The sequence below is a fragment of the Hippocampus bargibanti genome, linkage group LG06, assembly GCF_051943395.1.
Source record: "Hippocampus bargibanti isolate YZ-2025 linkage group LG06, ASM5194339v1, whole genome shotgun sequence".
Lineage (NCBI taxonomy): Eukaryota > Metazoa > Chordata > Actinopteri > Syngnathiformes > Syngnathidae > Hippocampus > Hippocampus bargibanti.
Genome location: NC_142739.1, coordinates 6320246 through 6342904, shown reverse-complemented (window position 1 = coordinate 6342904; position 22659 = coordinate 6320246). Strand labels below are relative to the sequence as shown.

The 22659-nt window shown below is 41.5% G+C and overlaps 1 protein-coding gene across 1 annotated transcript; it reads right to left on the bottom strand.

Moving 5' to 3' along the window:
• Nucleotides 1-5272: 5272 nt before the first annotated feature.
• Nucleotides 5273-17383, bottom strand: LOC148896257 (basic helix-loop-helix transcription factor scleraxis-like). Its single transcript, XM_088998783.1, has 3 exons — nucleotides 16574-17383; nucleotides 16203-16419; nucleotides 5273-5772 (listed from the first exon to the last, which is right to left on the bottom strand). The coding sequence occupies exons 1-3, from the start codon at nucleotides 16960-16962 to the stop codon at nucleotides 5734-5736; spliced, it is 645 nt and encodes a 214-aa protein (XP_088854909.1). The 5' UTR covers nucleotides 16963-17383; the 3' UTR covers nucleotides 5273-5733.
• Between the last annotated feature and the right edge of the window lie 5276 nt (nucleotides 17384-22659).

Sequence of the window (22659 nt, the reverse complement as noted above, 5' to 3'; positions counted from 1 at the left end):
TGGGTGGAAGTAAATTCCAGAGTTTGGGAGCAGAGCGGCTGAAAGCTCTGCATCCCATCGTGGTGAGACGGGCAGAGGGCACATAGAGGTGAAGGGAGGATGAGGATCTGAGGGACCGAGAAGGAACGGAGATTTGAAGCAGGTCAGAAAGATAGGGAGGGGCAAGGTTATGGATGGCTTTGAATGTAAACAGAAGTATTTTGAATTTGATTCGATGTTTAACAGGAAGCCATTGGAGCTGCTGGAGGACTGGGGTGATGTGGTGAAAGGAGGGGGTTCTAGTGATGATCCGGGCTGAAGAATTTTGGACGAGTTGGAGTTTATGGAGAAATTTCTGATTGACACCGAAGAGAAGTGAGTTAAAATAATCGATGCGGGAGGTGACGATACTGTGGTTAAGGATAACAGCGGAGTGAGGGGCGAGCAAGGGATGGAGACGGTTAATATTACGGAGGTAGAAATAAGCAGACCAAGTTATGTTATTTACGAATAAAGGTATTCTGATATGGGAGTGAAAAGATAGTGAGCTATCGAGGATGACACCCAGGCTCTTGACCTGAAGGGAGGGGGACACGGTTGAACTGTCAATGGTGAGAGAGAAACTGTTAGTTTTGTGTAGGGTGGATTTGGTACTGACAAGGAGAAGTTCCGTTTTTTTCACCGTTAAGCTTGAGAAAGTTATGGGAATGCCAGGATTTAATTTCTGAGAGGCAAAGTGAGAGGGATGAAAGTGGAAGAAAGGCGTCGGGTTTGCTGGAGAGGTAGAGTTGGGTGGAGAGGTAGAGTTGGGCAGTGAAAGTGAATGCCAAACTTACGGAAAATATTGCTAAGAGGAAGTAGGTAGATAATAAATAGAAGGGGCCCCAGGACAGACCCTTGAGGCACACCAGAGGACACAGGAGAGGACCGTGAGGTGAACAAGTTGATTTGGATAAATTGTGAGCGATCAGAGAGATAGGAGTGAAACCAGCGAAGTGGGGTGTGCGTGATGCCGAGGGTGGAAAGTCTGTTGAGCAGGATAGGGTGGGAAATGGTGTCAAAAGCTGCGGACAGGTCGAGAAGGATGAGGATGGAGAGTGAACCGGCATCGGCTGCCATGAAAAGATCATTCGTGATTTTTATGAGAGCCGATTCAGTACTGTGGCGGGGGCGGAAACCAGACTGGAATTGTTCGTAAAGGTTATTGTGAGTGAGGTGAGAGTGAAGCTGGGAGGCAACTTTTTTTTCAAGGATTTTGGCGATGAATGGTGGGAAATTGGACAAATGTCATTGAAATCGATATGCGGCAGGTTTTTTCAGGATTGGAGTAACAGCTGCGGTTTTGTGTAGGATGGGAACAATTCCAGTTGATAATGAGGAGTGAATAATGGTAGAAATAAATGGGAGAAGAAAGGGTAGGCAGGACTTGATAAGGATAGTAGGGAGAGGGTCGAGTTGACAGGAGGAATTCTTAGATTTGGTGATAATGTCTGAGATTATAGAGGGTTGGGGGAGTTCAATAGAAGAAAGTAGTTGGGAAGGAGTAGAAAGGCTGGGAGAGGGGGGGAGGACAGAGGACCCGAGGTGCTGATGGATTTTGTTGATCTTCTCGCTAAAAAACATAAGCAGAGCATTGCATGTATCAGAGGATTAAAATTGTGAGAGGAGAGAGATAGGTGGTTGTATGATTTTGTGAGAGAGGGAAAAGAGGACCCATGTGTTTCCAGGATTAGAGTCAATGAGTCCAGAGGGCATTGAGGGTGTTCGTGAGGTCCACGTTGTACCGGGACACAAGATCATCAGGGTATGAGTTGTAGTCCAGAGTCAGGGTGGCAATCATCTCGGAGAGGGTGGAAACATTGATGTCCTTCATGTTGCAATATGTGATGATGCGGGGTGGTTTGGGGAGAGAGAGGGTGATGGAAACGTTGAATGAAACCAGGAAATGATCTGTTATAGGAAGTTCATTTGCTGTGCAATTCATTGGGGTACGGCCAGACATGCAAATGAGGTCCAGGGTGCGGCCTTTTATGTGGGTGGGAAAGTCCGAAAATTGATGCAGACAAAAACTGTCAAGTGAGGAGGTGAAGTCTTTGGCGAGGGGAAGAGTAGAATTGTCCATGTGAATGTTGAAGTCCCCGAGAATAATTACATTTGGTGACAGGGTGGAGAGGTGTGTGAGGACATCAGAGAATTCTTTTAGAAAGTCACAATGTGGTTTTGGTGCACGGTATTGAGGTGGCTATGATAGTGGGAGAGGGTGCGGAAATTTTACATACAAGGCATTCGAATGACAGGGTTTCCGGGAGTGAAACTTGGATGACTTTCCACTTCTTGCGGTAAACAAAGTCTGGCGGAGTCGCGTCGTTGAGCCCGGAGAAGTCTCCCGCCGTTTTCCAGGTCTCATTAATACAGAAAAAGTCAAGCTTACGGTCACTTAGGATGTCCTGGATAAGACACCCCTTTCCCGTAAGCGAGCGGATGTTGAGGAGGCCGAAGTTGACGCTAGTGGCGTCCCCACTACAAGGCGCATTAGCCGACCTAGCCAGGCCGGCTAACATACGGTGATCGACGGAGCAGCTGCTCCTTCTGTGCAGCTGGTGGACGAATGACCACAGGGAGGTGATATACTTGGAGCCAACGAGGTGAAAGCCTTGACGTGATCCGCGGTGGATATACCTCCTTAAAAGGCAACGAGCGATTTCCGGGAACCGGAGAATCGCCAGTGACACGCTCGTCCATTGGGAGCGGAACTTCAGCAGCTCCCCCGCCGAGTACTGTAGCCGTCGAGCAGGTCGACGGAGAACCGACATGATATCCACCAGCAACACCCAGAAAAAGGCATCGGCCAGGTTAGCCCTCAACAGCGGGAGCAGGTGGCTGGGGATGATAACGCGGCTTCGTTTGTGATCCAGATAAGCGACCGGAATCAAGAAATGAATCGATAGCCAACGTTCGTGTGGTGACTGTCTGGTATTTCCAGAGGTTCGGGAAAAAGTAACAAAGTGGTTAAAAAAAGAGGCTAAAAGAAGCTAAAAAAACATTTCGCGCGCAAGCAGCGGCAGCCAAAGCGCGCCAGCGTACGCTCGACCCGGAAGCGTGTGGATGTATGTATTCATTTACTCATTTACTCATGTATTTATTTATTTATTTATTTATTTATTTATTTATTTATTCATTTTTTTATTTGTATTGTTGATTGTTTCCCCTTTGCAAAACAAGTATGGTGTACTCCTGTTTGCACATCGACTGCTCTGATTTTCATGCAAATACAAGACGAGTCTAATTTCAAGACAAGTCTAATTTCATCACCTACAGGTTTAAATGCCCCCTTATAGCGTCTTCTCCATGGTGCAAAGTGTAGCCAGGAAGAAAACTCCACTCAGGCGCGTAGTTAAACTGTGCATTGCTCAAAAGTTTGAGTCAGACCGTAAACAAGTCCCTTTCTTTTAATGTATGCCGATAAGACAAATTATTTAAAAACTGTTTTCAATATAACAGTGTAGCCTCAAAGGATATTCTGATTAAAACTGCCATTTCAGCTTTGGTGACAATTTCAGCATTCTCGGTTGAATTTGTGGTTCTGGAATAATTCATTGCAAGAGACCCGGCAGAAAACTGGTTGATCAAATGCTTCACATATTTGACTTTCAAAAAAAAAGACGAGTGAAATAACATGCTTGACATGTTATGACATCTTCAACAATTTTGAAAATAAAGATTAACATGATGAACGAATGGCAAAATGTTGGGCATGAGTCAATTCAACAGAGACAATTTGCAATCGGCATTACCTATACAATTAATAGTGTCCAAAACAGCGAAGAATTGCACACCGTAAGCACTCGTAATGTGTTCAATGATTGGCAGTGTTTTTAATTTTCACAATTGAAACAATGATATGAAAATTAACAAATGGTTTGAAGAATTCAATTCTAACCTGACTAATGCACCAAACAACTGAGAAAAATGGTAAAAGAAATGAAGATCAAAGTCTTCATTTGACATAAATTGAGCCTCTTAAATCACATGCAGGAATATTTTTAAACGTCATTGAAAATAAGTTTGCTGAGCTGCCATTGGTAGCCTTGACATCTGAGAGACAGAGGCTTAGAGTCACACTGCATTTGTTTGCAGAATAAACTAGTTGAAATAACCTTTATTGCTTCTTTCTTAAAATATCCTGCACGGAAACTGCTGCACCAGAAGGAAAAAAATAATCAAAATACAAGCACATCCAACTTTTACAGACTGTCCATGACCAACCGCAAACAGGCCCACGATCCACGTCTGGGTTCGGATCTATCAGTTGAGAACCACCCGTTTGGGCAACTTTCTGCCACCAAGTTGTTGGAGCGGAAATTTGCATTGTAAAAGGACATACCTCAGCAACTAAGGAAGCAACTTGACAACGAATCTTCAGCCACATTCCGAAATGAGGAGAGCAAGTGTGGTGCCCGCAATAACAATCAGGACACAACGGCCTTTCGATGAAACTGTGAAAATAGCGTCCAGGATAGATAGATGGCTAGAATGATAGAAAACAAGGCAACAAGTATCGTGAGCCGACATATCCTGGAAAGTCATCACCACCAGGCCAGTGGCTCTCCAGGGAAAAGGAAGGAAGAGCCAAAGAAGAGGCGGAAAAAGAAAGACCATGTGGAGAGGTAAAAAAGAGGACAAAAAAGGGACACAGGCAGATGTCCAAGAAGCTATACCTGCAGATTCAATTCCACCTCATCCATCCCTGCTCCTCCAAACCCACACACCGCCCCCTCTCTCCTTTTCACATTCCTCTTGACTTCTCCATCTCATGCCGGATCCTTCCGTCTCCCTCAGCTCTGATCTTCCTGCCCCCAAACAGCAGAAAAGGGAACATGGGAGGAAAGATGAGTGAGATGGGTTCAGACGAGGTGGGGTGTCATTTGAGCTAAAAGTACAAGGAGAGAAAGCGGAAAATAAAAGTCAAATTTAGGGGGAAACAATTGCAGCTGCAAAAAAGTACAGACAATTTATTTTATTTTATTTTAATGAAAAATAAATGCTGGTTTTCAGTATCAAGTCAATCTGTCAATTTGTCTCTTCAGCAAGGGGCAAGTGGCGAGTGGAACTGGAATTGTGACAAACCACAGTATCAATTCAATGTACTCATGGCTACAAAACAATTTATTGACCATCTAGTAATTTCCCATCATGACACAATATATATATATATATATATATATATATATATATATATATATATATATATATATATATATAAATGTTATATATATATATATATACTCTTTTGAATTTGAAAAGTTTTCAAGAACTTGATATGTCTGTTAAATTGTTAAATAACATGGTTTCATATAGAATGTTATGTTACATAAATATACAATTATATTCCAGTTTACACAGCTTTTGATGAATACAAATTTGTCTTACAAAGATTCTTTTTTTTTTTTGGAATCATGTGCCAAACTCAGCGACTACAGTCATCAAGTCACATAGTGAAAGGGACTTCACGGCTTTTTTTCAAAGAGTCTTCAAATGTGACACTCCAAAAGTTCCTTCAAGGCAATGACGGCAAAGTGATACAGGCAAGTTTGGTCAAATTTGCGTCGAGCGTCTGCTGAGAAATGCTGGGGTACTTGAAGTAAATGCTCAGAAAAGTATTGCGTGTGATGAGTCCTCAAGTTACTGTATTTCAAAAACAGTCAATCACGGAGAGCGTTGTCCTTTTCTCCTTGTTGTTAGGTTGTAAGGTTGTTAACTCCGGATGGCTGACTTCCTATCTCTGTCTTTGTTCTGCAAGAGAAAACAGCTTTCAGATCATTTTGCACCTAAATGCTGTCATTATAAATGTGAAGAAGAAAAAATTACTCCGAACTATTAATACAATACAATACAATACAATACAATACAATACAATACAATACATATTGATTTATATAGCGCTTTAACAATTTTGATATTTTATAAAAATGTAGGGTGTCCCCCGCCTCGTGCCCGAAGACAGCTGGGATGCCATACATTCTTCACTCCAGACATTTTTGGAAATATGTTTCATTTGAATGTTAAGGTTTTTAACATTTTTAAAGTGTTTTGTTTCCTATTCGATGTCGACAATAGAATCATCCACAATTTAACTCAGTAGATAGGATGAACATATTCAAATATACAAAGGACAAGGAACATTATAAATGTGAAGAAGAAAAAACTATTAATACAATACAATACAATACATATTGATTTATATAGCGCTGTAACAATTTTGATATTTTATAAAAATGGAGGGTGTCCCCCGCCTCGTGCCCGAAGACAGCTGGGATTGGCTCCAGCACCCCCCACGACCCTAATGAGGAATAAGCGGTACGGAAAATGGATGGATGCATGGATAAAAATGTAGATATTTTATAAAAAACGTACATATTTTTTTTAATGTAGATCTTTCAAAGATGGCATATCATAATGTAATAAGAATATGCGAAAACCAAACCAATATACTAAACCAATATTTAGTATACATATATAGTCACTGTTAATTTAACTTAATTTAGCAAAAGTTACATTTGACTTAGAAACAATTGCTGAAGTAATGGGCAGAGGGAAATGTGTTGATCAGATTTCTACGCTTACAACATTTGCTTGTGTCCATTTAAGAATCACTGTCGGTCATGTCGGTAACCGTATTTATCTCTCTCTCTCTCTCTCTCTCTCTCTCTCTCTCTCTCTCTCTCTCTCTCTCTCTCTCTCTCTCTCTCTCTCTCTCTCTCTCTCTCTCTCTCTCTCTCTATATATATATATATATATATATATATATATATATACTATTGGGCCCATTTTCTTTTTTTTTCCTCACACATTTGGTGGACAGAGTGATGTGCTATGTCATGAACAGATATCGTAAAATACAAAAGCTATTTTATTTGTTGTTTTTGTTTTTTCATCATCACCATATATTGGCGGAAACTCTGTGCGAGCCCAGAAGAGCAACTTTTAATATCAGAATCAAAAAGCCTTTAATAGTCCCACAGTGGGGAATTTGTCAATCTTCAGCAGAAAAATTGAAAGGGGTGGGGGGTTGAAAAGAAAAAAAAACAAAATATTGCAAAAAATTAAAAATGACAGAAAACTGAACTCGACAATTTCACAAAAATGTTTAATAAAAATAACTACACATTATGCAAAGTATAAAAACACAGTATAAATCAACAAACACAGTTTTCACCACTATTTTGTTTTTGGGGTGGGAGGGGGGTGGTGGAATCATTCATTTAGTATAATTGTCTAAATTGTAACTTTTAAGTCGTCTCCAATTGTTTCCAACCTGTGTGAGATGTATGTTTTTTCGGTATGCAAATGTTGCAGCTATGCACCAAATCCTACAAACTCATTTGTGAAAGTGCTGTCAAGTTTATGTGATACATTTGGAAATGTCCTTCACACTGACTATAAGTAAGAGTTAACTCTTAAAATGGGTAGCGGAGACTGCAGATATATAATTGAATGTGATTTCCGCCTGACATCATGAGCTGGCATTTGACGGGATAGTATTTATCTGTGGTATCAGAGCGGCGCTCTCTTGATTTCCTGGCTGGCTGCTGGACTGCTTCTCTATCTGGCCAGGAAAATAACATCACTTTTTCCCTCCCCCTCACTTCTCGGCTACTATGAAACTTTCAAGTAACGCTCAAGGGATTTCAGCAAACGGACTACTGAGTGATATGCAACACATCATCCCTGCTCCGTTTATCGTTTTTCAGGGCTGATGTTTCATAGATTAACTCACGGCTGACAGAAGCTATGCAGTCTTTCATAAACAAAATGAATAATAATTAGAGAAGGCTCATTCAATTATGCTTTAAACGCACTGAAGAAGTTGTTCACGGTTGTTTTAAAACTCAATTGTACTTTGTCAAGTGGCTGCACCAAATAAAACTGTCTGGGTCCAGATACTTTTTTCATGTACTGCATGTTGATTTTAAAATGAATTTTGAACAAGATAATTGGATTTGGCAGAACCACTTTCCTTCTGTCACAGGGTTATAACGATCCCCTCTTTGGGTGAAGTTACAGATGAAAAATAATTCTTACTTTTCGACAGCCACCCCCTCTGCCCATCCTCTCCTGACTCCCTCACGGATAGTCTTGACTATCCGTGTGGGCTGAGCCTCCCCGCTGCCCACTTATCAGCCCCAACACCTGTTCCACATTTCCTTCCAGACTGTGCATAAGGTGAGGTTTTTGGAGAAGAAAAAACAAAACTCATCTCGACCCACATCACCAACGGCGGCTAAATGATAGATATCAGGCCCAGAATGAGGGGGTGAGATTATTGGATTAGGGAAGGAATGTTTCCTCCCACTCACAAAGGTGAGTTGAAAGGAACAATCCTCCATTCAGGCATTATGAGACTTGCATTACCCGAAAGCTGCTTTGTCTTCGTGTACAAATCATCGCAAGAAAAGGTATTTAGTTCGCTCTGTGGAACAGTCATAATCATCACCACAGGACCTGCTCCTTGGCTGTTTGTACATTGATCAAAAGCAAAGATGGTGTCATACATGGAGAACTGCCATTCAAAGACAGAGGTTGTGTTTAAACAATGAAATATATGCCCATGGTGCATGAGATGAATTAATAATCTACCGTGTTTATGATGCATCTCATACGGTAAATACAAATATTCAATCGCCGTTATAAATTGTCTTCCCTGATTTCTGCGTCATACGGTGGTGTGTAGATCCGTTTAACACCCACTCAAAAATGTGGCTATCCCAATTCACGTCAGAAAACCGACTGAGGTGGAGGTGGGGATGCGGCTCATACAGTCCTATAATGTGGACAATTTTGAATTGACTTCTAACTGCCGTCACTTTCACTTTTGCCCTTTCTGGGGACTAAGCAACAGTGCCACTAGATGGGGTGTGACAGCTTCGGTCAAAACAGGGAAGGGGGACGAGGGTGGACGGCGACTTTAAGGCTGACCACTTTGTCAAAACAATCTCTTGAAGACTAATTCCGGCACAGTCACATGACATCCATCTCTCTCTCTCTCTCTCTCTCTCTCTCTCTCTCTCTCTCTCTCTCTCTCTCTCTCTCTCTCTCTCTCTCTCTCTCTGTCTCTCTGTCTCTCTCTCTCTATCTGTCTCTTTCTCTCTCTCTCTCTCGCTTTGTCTCTCTCACCCCAAACACACAGGCACAAGCTTCCCATTGGAGTCATTTGTCCAAGACTAATATGATTACCTGATGACGTTTACTTTATATAGGACCACATTAACACGCTGAGCCAGTATTATTGTTTTGTCAAGGTGAAAGAACCTTCGTGTGAAGACAGTAAACATCGACTTATCAAAGGCCTAATTGCGCTCTAACATTGTTTTTTCTGTGAAATTTAACCTGGGTCCTCCTTTTTTGTGTATTTTCCATGAGGTCGGTGTGTTTCCCTGAGTTAATCCTTCTGTCAAATGCAAACATCTAATTTAACTGCTGGCAGCAGGACGACAGGAATAATGAGTTGGAAAATATTTATAATGATAATAATAAAATATAATAATAATAATAAAATATATATCATTGGGCCCCACTCTGTAAATTCTATATGGAGAATGGTATTCAAGCATGAAATAAAAACTGCTCATATTCCTTCAATTAGGAGAGTGAGTGGATAGAAATTAGCACTCTGAGTACACTGTAATTGCCTTCATGAAGGTTCATCCTTTTGACAGATTAGATTAAAGGCTCACATTTAAACAGTGCAGTCAAGGAGACGTCGTAAGTGACGTAACATGCTAACTAAGCCTTAGTCTGTCATTATGTGGTTTTGATACATTAATGCATGCATTTAACACTCACTGTGGTTTGCAAATAAGCATCTTCAAGGGTTTGGAAAAACACTGGCTTTGCGTTTGGGTGTTTAATCCACCGCATGTACAACCCCGCAGTTTAATATAATGTTAGAATTGTTTACAAATTAAGATGGACACTGGGTGTCTGTCACGGAGATTTATCATTCATTGATGTTTACAAATATGCGCCGACGTGTATTGTATCTGTGTGTGTGTGTGTGTGTGTGTGTGCGTGTGTGCGTGTGTGCGTGTGTGTTCATAAATGTCTTTTTACCCTGCCTAAAATAAAAATATTGCAGCAACCATTCTAATAATTTCAGAGGTTGACTAAGTGTTATGTCTCCAATATGCATAATAAAAACGTTCTTGGTGCTCTTGTGACGCTTGGCACCCCGAGCTCTGGTGGTTTTTTTGCAACTACCTTTTGGAGCTAGGTTGGCAGCTCGATAGAAATATATTTTATTTATTTATTTATTAATTTATTAATTAATTAATTTATTTATTTATTAAAGCTGCATGTTTTGTTTGTAGGTGACGTGAACAAATGTTGTCCATTGAGTCTGAATGGCAACAAAATGATAGTTTTACAAATAGACTTGGTTAGTTATATGATCCAGCTTCATCTGTTGCTGTGAAATTGGACTTTAACCGCTTCCATCTGTGCTGAGAACATACAGACAGGTCCGCGCATTACGCCATCCAGTCACACGCGCTGATCAAGGCAAACACATACATATGCCAGTTGCGGGCAAATATATATGTGAAAATTGCCCCTCCTATATTAGCCACCTTCGATGCACCTCATTAGCATCAGTTAAAATTAGAGGCAAAGTGGCAACGGCAGCAGTATCAGCAAATGAGGGTAATTTAGTTTTCATCTATGACCTTGAAATGTCTACTTTCATGCACACAAGTGATGTCATGCTTTTTTTTCCACCCAAAACAGACTAATAACAAAATGACTGTAAAAACCACAGCTATTAGTGTGCTCCTAAAAGTGCTATCCATGCAGTTAGTCTCTTGTAGGTGCATGCTCCATTTGGCCACCATAAAGAAGCAAAGCGTGTGTGTGTGTGTGTGTGTGTGTGTGTGTGTGTGTGTGTGTGTGTGTGTGTGTGTGTGTGTGTGTGTGTGTGTGTGTGTGTGCGCGCGTGCGTGTGTGTGTGTGTGTGTGTGTGCGTGTGTGTGTGTGTGTTTTAGTGTGTGTGTGCGTGTGCGTGTGTGTGTGTGTGTGTGTGTGTGTGCGTGTGTGTGTGTGTGTGTGTTTTAGTGCGTGTGCGTGTGCATGCGTGTGTGCGTGTGTGTGTGTGTGTGTGTGTGTGTGTGTGTGTGTGTGTGTGCGTGCGTGTAGGCATGTGTGTCTAATAAATAATAACTGTCCAAACTGTAGGACAAATGGCAGGCTGATTATCCCACTGAGTCTATGGCTATTTCTCTCCCTTGTTTTCTCTCCCTCTCCATGTCTGTTTCCACAACTTCCTGCACGCCATTAGTTAGGACGTGTTGAAAGGGCTGTCGTGATCCAGGCCTCCTTAACTGACTAATCATATAGGGGTTTTTGGATGCCTCCAAAGCAGGAATGAGCTGCTGTCTGTCTCTGGAGGAAAAACGAAGGGACTTGGAATGACATGGTTTTGATCAAGTCTATTGCATGTTGCAAGTTGTGCTCAGTAGTGTGTGTGCATGGTGAGGTGCATCGGCTTGCCTGTGTATGTATGCCATAAGATATACATACACAGGCATCTATCTATCTATCTATCTATCTATCTATCTATCTATCTATCTATCTATCTATCTATCTATCTATCTATCTATCTATCTATCTATCTATCTATCTATCTATCTATCTATCTATCTATCTATATCTATATATCTATCTATATATATATATATATATATATATATATATATATATATATATATATATATATATATATATATATATATATATATATATATATATATATATATATGCAGAGCACTTTCCAGCCTTTAACATCACCATCAAAGCTGAAAGCCAATGTGTTTCTAATAGCAGCAGCTGAATTAAACAAGGGCTGTACTGGCCTCGGTGCAGGATAAATCATTTTCAGCACAATTAGCTCATTTGTTGCTCTGCTCTGCCCCAATGACTTCCAGACTTGGAGAGCGTGTGGGTGTCGTTCTGTGCCAGACAAGCATGTTGCCTACTAAACTTCAAAGGTGTTGTCACCAAATGCATATGTTCAGTGTCATTAACAGTCGTCATCCCAATTCACCAAATGATGAATATGATGCATAAATCCTCAAAAATAGGTAAATCTCTTTTCGGCTATTCTGTCTGCTCAACACTCGCACCAGTTACCACATGGCGACTTTGACAGGTGATTACAAAATTGGAACAATTCAGGAACAGATAGAGGTTTAACAACGATAAGCTAGCTTGAAGCAATTATTATTGGAAAAGGATATTGTATACTCTATGTTCATTGTCACCATATTTTACTGAGAATTGGGACATTGACTTTATACATTTCCACTTCAGTGATTTTAAAAGCACATTTCTCTTGAATGGCATTTCTCAGACATTTTCTGTTGTGGCCTTTGATCAAGTATCACAAAAACACTAAAAGACAGAGGAAAAACAACACAATATTGCAATTAACATTTAAAATGAGTACAATACTTCTAATGATGTAACAAGTTGACAAAGAAGACATTGGAAATTAGAACATGTAAATAATTGATTTGGTCCGATAAAAGAAGAGTGGCTGCTGTGGTGAAGCTCATCAACCACACAAACAGACAGCGAGTGCACTAAGGACGCACCTGAGACAGTATTACCTACTCACATAAAACGATGGGGCAGATTTGTCCCACCGGCCTTGACTTTGAAACGTGAGACAATTTTTTGACATGGCCTCCAAACGTCCAAAAGGTCTTCAATCTTTCCGATCAGTTTGAAAATGTTAAGATGCAAGCGAATACGGTTCCATTCAATCTCTGTAATGCAAAGCGCTATACCGAAGTGATCTTATGTATTTATTTATTCATGTATTTTAACAGCAAAAGGTTAAAAGATATACGTACATTCTTCATTCTGTACCAAAGTTAAATGGGTTATGTGGCCCATGCAAAACTTAATTACATAGTTTATCAACACTTTGTGATTCAGTTTTTTGTTATCCTCATGAACCACCATACCAATCAATGACAATGATATACTCTGTTCATATACTGTATGTCTCTTGGAAGTAATTAACCAGATATTCATGCAGTGCTGGTGAACGCAACTATGCAAAAACAGTCAAAATAACCCCTTAACTGTGTCAGATTTTTTAAGATTCTATACTTGAGTGAAAAAATAGCTGACACCTTTACACTGCCCTGCATGATCGCATAAAACTCACAACCAGCACACATAAGGCTAACAGGAAACAGAAAAATGTGGTTGAGGTTGACGCTCTGGAGACACAGAAGTATCAAAACGCTTTTCTACCCAGCATGCATTTCCAGATCTATCATGCATCAGCAACAGTGAGTTGACAGCAGCAGATAGTATTACACAGCTCCCACTGACAGCGCTGACCTCCACCCGGCTGATCGATATGCTGACGCTGGGGTGAGCGAATGAGAGAAGCTTGGGGAACGATATTGAGGAAAGAGGTGAAATGAAGACATAGGTGAGTGGCAGGCAGATGCTAATCAAAGTAAGGCGTGAAGGAGACAGTGGAAATTTGTCGACAAAGCAATGATTATGTTTTACGTGACACCAGTCTTAGTTAAAAATAGAATTACATTTGGTTTGAGATGCTTATTTACACAAAAGTGGCACTTTAACACATGACAGCTCAATTATTTGAAAACAAAATCCATATATCTTTTCAGTTTTCAGTGTTTTGGGGAGGGAAAGGCCCTTGCAATTGTCTTAATTGCGATCAAATTTAGAAATTCATAGTTAAAGGACAACCGACGTCTCCGGACAAGTTGTGTCCATAATTCTACTGAGCGTATTTTACAAAGATTCCACCGCATATAGCTACATTTTACGTTTTAAGACTCGCGCTGAATTGTCAGGAAGTCTTGTGTTTGAGTTGGTGACGAGTCCGTACGTGACGTCACTAAAGGACCGCCCTTTACCATAAAAAAAGATGCATTGTCGCGGTCCTTCCATCACGTCAATGTATTTTGCTGTACTTGTTTGGTCTGGAGACCTCGTGTTGCACCCAAAAGCCGCCAGAAGGCCAGAAGAGGGTGTCCAAGCGCCATATAAGGAATTTATCAGCCTGTGGAAATGGAGGTGGCCACAGGAGGTCGCCATTTTGTGCCTCTTTTTTTGGGTGAGAGATTTTCCCCCAATGTTGCCTCAAAATGGCACAAATAAATTCTTTAATCGATTGCAAACATGTATGCTTTCCTCTTCAGAACTATTTGAATCATATTCATCACTGGATGTGGAACAAGAAAGCATATTCTCTGAATCTGAAGCCATTGTTTTGATTCACTAGCAATGCAAGACGTCTTGGCGTGACGTCACGACCTGGGGCTGGGACTTTCTGAAAATGTCCAATTCACAGCTCAATTTTTTGCAGATTTTGGACACTTTAAGTCATTTTTATTGGTGATTTGCATTTGACTAAAAATATCATACAGCGTGTTTTGGGTATTTTAGATGCTATATTTTTCTGGTGTCAGTTAAAAAACAAAAAAGTGACGTCGGTTGCCCTTTAACTTACAATCAATCGTGATTAAATTTCCTTGGATTTCTTATTGTTATTGTTCGCATTTTAATGCTCTCATCAACAAGGAACTGTGGATCTGTTTTCTTTGAGTAAAATATAAACATTTATTGATATTCAAGGGAGTTTCGATTCAATTTTCACTATTTATCCGAACGGTTTTGTTTTTTCACTTGCGAGCAGTATCGATATAACCGGGACTATCGATATATCCGATATCGATATAACGAGACTTTACTGTATAAACATTTACTGAAACAACAATTTCAATTTCAATTTTCAATTTTAAAGAACTTTTTTTTTCACTTGGAGCAGTTAATCACACTGCACAACTGTCCAATGACAGTGAAAAGATATTTTGTCACACTCCAGCTCATTTAACAGCCCTTCATAGGGAATCAAAACAGATCTCAGCAGTGTATTTTTGTCCACCTTCGCACCCTGAATTAAATAAAGGCAAAGATATGACCAGATATGACCAGTTTATATATATATATATATATTTAAACTGGTCATATCTTTGCCTTTATTTAATTCAGGGTGCGAAGGTGGACGAAAATACACTGCTGAGATTCAGGTGATCCCTCAACAAAAGGGTCTCTGGGTTTAGACAGTGAGGAGAGTATTGGCTTTCACACATTGCTTGGCCAAGGGGGGAGTCTGCCAGATGTCAGCTCCTTACACATAAATCCTGCTAAATGGGCAATGTCCGTATTATTGAGGCAAAGTTGAGAGGATATCATCCCTTTATCGCCTTGGCTGCTAATGTGAGTTGTATCTAATTCACATTTTATATTTTATGGTCTTTTTTTACCAGGCCCAAAAGTGCTACTGATAGTGTTCTCCATCTTGCCGTGTATTGCACATGATAAAGGAATTAAATGTACTTTTAAAATAAACTATGTGCCGTTTCTATCAATGCTGTCAGTTATTCATTTTGTGTTCTTAAATTTGACTTTTAAGTGTTAAGACAGTCCACAATATCTCATCTCTTTTGTCTAACTCATTCCCTTGCCCATCACATTCTTCATTATGTCAAGTTAGCCATGACTAAAACGTTCATATTTTAAGACCGACATCGATGCACTTTCCAATTGGGAAATTGTCTGCTGTCTCAGGTTAAAATGACTAATTTCCACCCATTCCCCAAACCGCTGATTCTCACAAGGGTCGCAGAAGTGCTGGAGCCATACCCAGCTGCCTTCAGGCAGTGGACGAGGTACACCCTGAACTGATTGCCATAAACTAAAGTATGAAATAAATGAATTTGGACTGTTTTTTTTACCCCTAAACGGCCCATCTTTGACACGTTCTGTTTATGTGATTCATTCTGAAATCGTGAATCCCTTTTGTTAAAAATTAGCGCACCATGTACCTGCCTGACTAAAATATGCCCCAATGGTACAGTTATACACAGTCATTTCCCCTCAGAGCAGACTTAAAAGAGTTTCTGTTTTTAACATCCCTCTGCATCAATCGGCTTTATAGGCTTCCGCTCTGATGTCATGTCAATTTGAAACAACTAAATTACCGTAAACCATTACACAGTTACAAAGATACATTTAACTAACTAACCTATTCTGATAGCATTTCAAGTGTTCAGGGCTCTCATGTGGGCATCATTGGCAGTTTCGAAACAAAATGCTTGTTGTGTTTTTTATCCGCTTACCATTTTTCTCTGGTTGCTGAGGCAGAACGTACAGATGTGCTTGGGCTGGCCTGACTGATCAGATCCTCGATTCGGGGAGGAGTTGACATGGAAGAACGGCGGCGATGGAGCATGGCAGGGCTGTCCGTCATGAAGCCCCTCTCCCAGGACCAAAACGTTCCCCAGATGACTGATGTAGCTGCTGGCCAAGCGAAGCGTCTCGATCTTTGACAGTTTCCTAGTGATTGAATCAAAGCAACATGATCACAATGAGGAAGCAAATGGTGATAATCAGCATTGTAATCAATTTCGGTCAATGTTTTTAACCCAGAGGAGTGACCTGAGCATCTTTGTGACATTGTGTTTGCGGGTATGGTGAAAGTTTTGTGTACCTGTCTGCAGGCTCAGTGGGGATGAGCGTACGCAGCGCCGTGAATGCGGTGTTGACAGAATTGGTTCGATCTCTCTCGCGAGCATTGGCCGCTGTCCTCTGGCGGATTTCAGTTGGGGGAGATGAGCCCGGGGGTCCGAGCCTCCCTAGAACAGCCTCGACCGCAGCTGCGCCCGCTCCACCCATGCACAGCTTTCTCTTCCTGCTCATCTTGATGTGAAAGGCCGAGGGCGACGAGGATGACAGGCGAAAGGCCGCCGAATTGCTGGAGCGCTCCTCTGAGCCTGAGCCTGAGCTGCCGTTCTCATCATCGTCTTCAGAGAGGAGAGCGATGTCGCCGTACAAGAAGCGGCCCGCAGGAGACGCCGTGCGTAGCATTGTGAAAGTCATCTTTAATGCCACAAGTAAATCCCGGGAGCCTTTTTTGACAGAGTCGTTCAGGGAAACTATTCAGTAGACACAGAAAAGCAACAGAGATTATTTGGAACTAGTCCCTTGTCAGAGCAGAGTGTCTGCCAAGTGATGCTAAAGCTGCAGTGCAACAGGTGGCCGCAGCTTCCAGGATCCTCTTCTTGTCTCACATCCCAAGAATCATTGAATCAATGACTTAAATCCTCTGGAAGAAAAGTTTCTTATAATGGCACAATTTAGTTTCCACTCATGTGATGTTGATTTGCTTCAAGCGACCTTGAAGTCAATTTGGCTGCTTCAGTCCCGACTACAAAAATGACTCACAGTTTATTTCTCTCTCTCTCTCTCTCTCTCTCTCTCTCTCTCTCTCTCTCTCTCTCTCTCTCTCTCTCTCTCTCTCTCTCTCAGTATTTCGCGATGCCGCTGTGCTCCACGTGTGCCTGCTCTCTGAGTGTTTCCGTCTGTCTAAGGGTTTATAGCCAGTGGGAGGGCCTAAAGACTCCCCTGCTCCTCCTTCCGAGAGGCGCGGGTCCCTCTGCTGTGGTCTCAAAGTAGGCCAGAGAGACCGGAGGCAAGAGGCAAACTATAGGCAGGAGTTTGTTTTGGCTTGACACCAGAAACTTGTGGGGGGATTCTGCCCTTTAAACCAAGCCGCATCACTCTCGTTTAGTCTGTGGCTTTGATGCCCTCTCACAATCCTTTTTCTCCGTCAATGGAGATGTCACCTGGATAAAACTATGCCGGCCAAATAACAACAATTGCAGTGTCTCAGCAAAACAAACTCAGTGGCTGTTTGCATGTGAATGAGAACATTAACATATACAGTGTCTACTTCAGTCCAGCTCGCCATGATAGTTTGGCACAGTTGACCTGATCGATGGGCATTGCTTAAAGTGGCCTGGTGTGAAGTGTTACAATGAACCAGTACTCCTCATTTTTAGGTTTGAGCGAAACATAACTTTTTAAAGCGTCCTTCACACGAAACCACTGCACCCTCCCATTATTGTATAGTATTTGTGCGTCATCATTGACAATCATAATTATAATAATACATTACATTCTAAGTGCCTTCCAAAGCTCTCAAGGACACTTTACAGTCACAGACAAGCATAGGTACTATAATAAATAAAATACAATCACAAATTGAATGCAATAAATAAAATACAATTGTAAATAGAAACAAGAGATAGAGCTACACAGAAAATGCAATTTTAAATAGGTGGGTTTTGAGATGGGACTTGAAGGTGGGAAGAGAATTGATGTTATGAATGTTGGGAGGAAGTGAGTTCCAGAGTTTGGGGGCAGAAAAGCTGAAAGCTCTGCCACCTATCGTGCTGAGATGGGCAGGGGGGGGGGGGGGCACAAAGAGGTGGAGGGAATTTGAAGAAGGTCAGATGGGTATGTGGTGTATGGGGTGTATGGGAGAGGTAGTACCTTTGAGGGAGATACGGTCGCAGCTGTATTGCTGATGCTTTATAGCTGGTTGATCCCTAACTGGTCCTCACCATCACCCAGCTCTTGTCTATGGCTCCAAGTAGCAGAGGTTCTGCGGCCACACCACGGCAAACTGCTTCGACCGGCAGGCTAAACTAGACAAGGGTAACCAGGGGGGCTCCGGAACTCCTGGTGAAGAGCTTGGAGAGGAGATAGGCACCACCAAGTTTAATTGCCTACTGAAATGTCATGATGTACAAACAGTCAGGATCACTCCTGCCGGATCGGCCGAGGCCCGGAAAAACAACGACCGCGCTACCCACGAAGACCGAGAGCGCTGGAGATCTCTGACTGCCCAGACGTCCATCATGGCACCCCTAAGGCCTTCTAGGCCATGGGATGAAGTGAAGTGAAGTGAGATGGGTATGGGGGGGCAAGGTTATGGATAGCTTTAAATGTATAAAGAAGAATGTTAAAGTTTATTCTATATTTGACCGGGAGCCAGTTGACCCATTGAAAGGCACATTGGCTCTCTTGTCTAATTTTATTATTTGATGTTTTGTATTGCCTTATCAGAGTTTTTATTGTCATGTCGCCATAACTACTGCTAACATAAACACACCATCCCGAAATCCTATTGAAGGGCTATTTTAGGATGTGAAGAAACTGCAAGTGAATTATGCCGTCATTGTATGATACGGCATTTATTCACAGCTACAAGCTAAAAGCAACTGCCCAGCTGACAAGTACTGCAGTCTAAAGGCATTTTATTCCTCAAATCTAAATATAAACATTTGACATTTCGGGTTGACTATTTCATTTACTTTTTTTTTGTATTCAATGGAAAAATCGATCTTCATGGATATTGTTTTTTTTTTTTTTTGTCATGCTCGCTGTGAACTTGTTTTTAATCTGCAGTTATTCCACACTTGGCATTGACACCCCAAATCAATACACAAAAGTTCTCATCTCATCTCATTATCCGTACCGCTTATTCCTCATTAGGGTCGCGGGGGTTGCTGGAGCCTATCTCAGCTGTCTTCGGGCACAAGGCGGGGGACACCCTGAATTGGTTGCCAGCCAATCGCACAAAAGTTGAATTTAGTTTTTTGAAAATGTCATCCATCCGTTTTTTTGGACAACCACAGAATTTGAGTTGTGAAGCAAGGCTGCCTTTCCCCGTATCATCTTATCCTCCCGTCGCCTACTGCCTCTGCGTTGTTTATGTCTCTAGACAGCAGCAGGCTTGGCAGCCAGCAGCCGCAACACTGGAATCGAGCCATCAGTCGCGCTTGTGGCCGAAAACGGGAAATGGATAATTATCCAGCAATGGCTCGTAAAAGTGGTCATACTCTGGGCCTTCTCGATTTGTCTATAAACGGTACGCCTAGCTAGCTGCCTATCAAAATTCATTCAGAGCTTCCGATGAAGGTTCTCCAAATTCTCATCTCATCTCATCTCATTTTCCGTACCGCTTATTCCTCATTAGGGTCGCAGGGGTTGCTGGAGCCTATCTCAGCTGTCTTCGGGCACGAGGCGGGGGACACCCTGAATTGGTTGCCAGCCAATCGCAGGGCACACAAAGACATACAATAGTCACTCTCACACTCACACCTAGGGACAATTTGGAGTGGTCAATCTGCCTGCCATGCGTGTTTTTGGAGTGTGGGAGGAAACCGGAGGACCCAGAGAAAACCCACGCGGGTCCGGGGAGAACATGCAAACTCCACACAGGGAGGCCGGACCGGGACGCGAACCGGCGACCTCGGCACTGTGAAGCCGGTGTGCTAACCACTCCACTACCGGGCCGCCCTGGTTCTCCAAATTATGCAACAAAACAGTTTAATATTTTTATGAGCAGGTAAAACAATCCGGCAAAAAGACCGTCATCGTATTGAAGTCAAAAAACTTTTAAGCACTTGTTTCTCATTGGATAATATTTCTTATTGGTGGTCCCGACAAAATGGTTGTCTATTTTTTTTCTTTGAAACTCTTTCTCGTGTTGTCTCCTTGAAGTCTAGGGTTTTTTTTTCAACCATGATTGTACAGTTTATGGTTTATTCCCAGGTAACTGACAGCCGTTGGATTTTTTTTCTTCACAGTCCTCAGTAGTCCACTGCTGAAAACACTAAACCGAAGTGCCGTTGCTGGTATGTCTTCGTGTGTAAATTGGCAACAGCAAGATACTGTTGAAAACGAATAACACCAAGAATAATCTATCAGAGTTACATAATGTAATAGTCAGCATTTATCACTCCTGCTGTTCCACTTCGACATCTACGGATGTGATACCAGTGTCAAACCTCATGTTTGAGTTGAACAATTGACATAGTCTCCATTTGAACTCATCAAATAGCAGTTAAGTACTGCAAAATAGTATTGTATTGGCTAATATATGCGATATGCTGCCATACATAATATTCCACTGATGATGCTAAATGATTCTTGTTATATATTTATTTTAGTTTTGAAAGAGTGTGTCACAGTTTGCGGGGTGGTGATGGTGGTTGTGGATCCCAAAATAAGCAGGCAGGAGGAAGCAGCAGGATGTATTTGACAAATTGTGTTAAAATAAAGTCAGCAGGAACAACATCTAAAACCTCATAGTCATCTGAACAGAAAAGTACAAAGTATCAAAGAAAACCAAGAGTAAAAGTCTGCCAAGATGAAACAAACCTGACAGGGTGCAGCAAACACATACACAGTACACAATGACCCGGCACCGAATGGTTGTGCCGGGAGTCCTTTTACCTGCCACTGAAGAATACAACCAGCATCTATGCAACTGAGGGCGGTGCCGACAGCACTACCCGTTGGTCGCCAACCAGAACGTGACAGAGTGGTTTATAGGTGTGTAGAACAGGATTGCATCCAACTAAGAGGTGCCAAGTAAGTAGGCACGTATTGAGGAGGAATACCGAAAACCACATGGCCAATTTCTGCCTTCTGATCTGACCAAGTAATGTTGAAAAGGCATCGGCTCATTCCTGATTCAAAGCATATATGCTCATTTTGCAGTAAGCTTCATACGAACAGTAAAGCAATTTAAACACAATGTAAAGACTTCAAGATGGTGCCGCTAGAGTGGCTGCCTTTCCAGCAGCTCATGCATTTTGTTATTGTAATTCTTTCATTCCTTTCATTTTCCTTTCATAACTCCAATTGAAATTTCAAGGGACGTGGCTTTCCTGGAAACTGTCCCAGCTGTATTAGGGAAACCACCACTACAATCATATGTTTTTCTATTTCTAACTACATGTATGTGTAGTTTTTATCTGAATGGTAATATGTTTTTCTGACATAATTTTGCTCAGACGCACAAGTCATACTGAATAGATTGTCTGTGCACTGCTTGGCAAAATATTATCCATTACTTCCCGTTGACATTATCCATCATTCATAAATATATGATCTTTGACACGATTGTTTAACAATGCATTGTGCTTCTTTGATACAATGTTAGGCTCTGTTTTCTCCCCATTGAACAAATCCAGAGTTGAAGTGGCTTTCATAACCTAGACAGTGTATTTCACAGTCGAGTGGGCGAAGGCAATAAAATAGTGAGATATTTGCCAAGTCTGCTTCAGTCGCTGTGGTCCATCATTACTTCCTCCGATTTGCATCTCCCATGTGTGGGTCAGATCTCACACAGTATCCAGTTCTCCCTGAACTGATGCCTGCAGGCCAGAAAACACAATGCAGACATAGGGGCTTTTCATAACCACACGTGGCAGCATTTTAGAGAAGAATGTAGGAAGATTAAATAATTTGATTTACAGCCCAGTAATTGCGACATTTGCATAAAATGACAAGAGGAGTTGACCCAAAATCAGCTTCAATTGCCTCAATGTGGTGTGTTTTATGTATTTTAGAGCTTTTGCAAATTCTACTGCTAGAGTTCTAAATTACAGCATATCAAATGGTACCTGCATTCTGTTGCTTATTGGTGAATCAATGTTTTTTCGTGACAATACACCGAATTCCTTGAATAAATGTTGTCAAATGCCAATTCCCATTGTATTGCCAAAAAAACATTGAACATACCTCAACCAATTTGTCAATTTGGCCATTGCAAAATTAGTACAGATGTGTATGTTGTGTAAAAATTTACCTGCTTGCCTGCTTGAAGATAAAAAATATATAACTTGAAAACAATCACATTGGACAGTATAGGGCAGTTGTGCCCAAGATGACAATCGCAATTGACAGGTAGCTTTTGGATTGGTCACAAGTCGATGGTAG

Bases quoted from the DNA above. Each gene is read 5' to 3' on its own strand.
- LOC148896257 (XM_088998783.1), bottom strand. From the start codon at position 16,962: ATGACTTTCACAATGCTACGCACGGCGTCTCCTGCGGGCCGCTTCTTG. The intron at 16,420-16,573 runs GTACACAAAACT...TTCAATCACTAG, and splicing joins CCCACTGAGCCTGCAGACAG to GAAACTGTCAAAGATCGAGA. The intron at 5,773-16,202 runs GTAAGCGGATAA...TTTCTCTTGCAG, and splicing joins TCAGCAACCAGAGAAAAATG to AACAAAGACAGAGATAGGAA.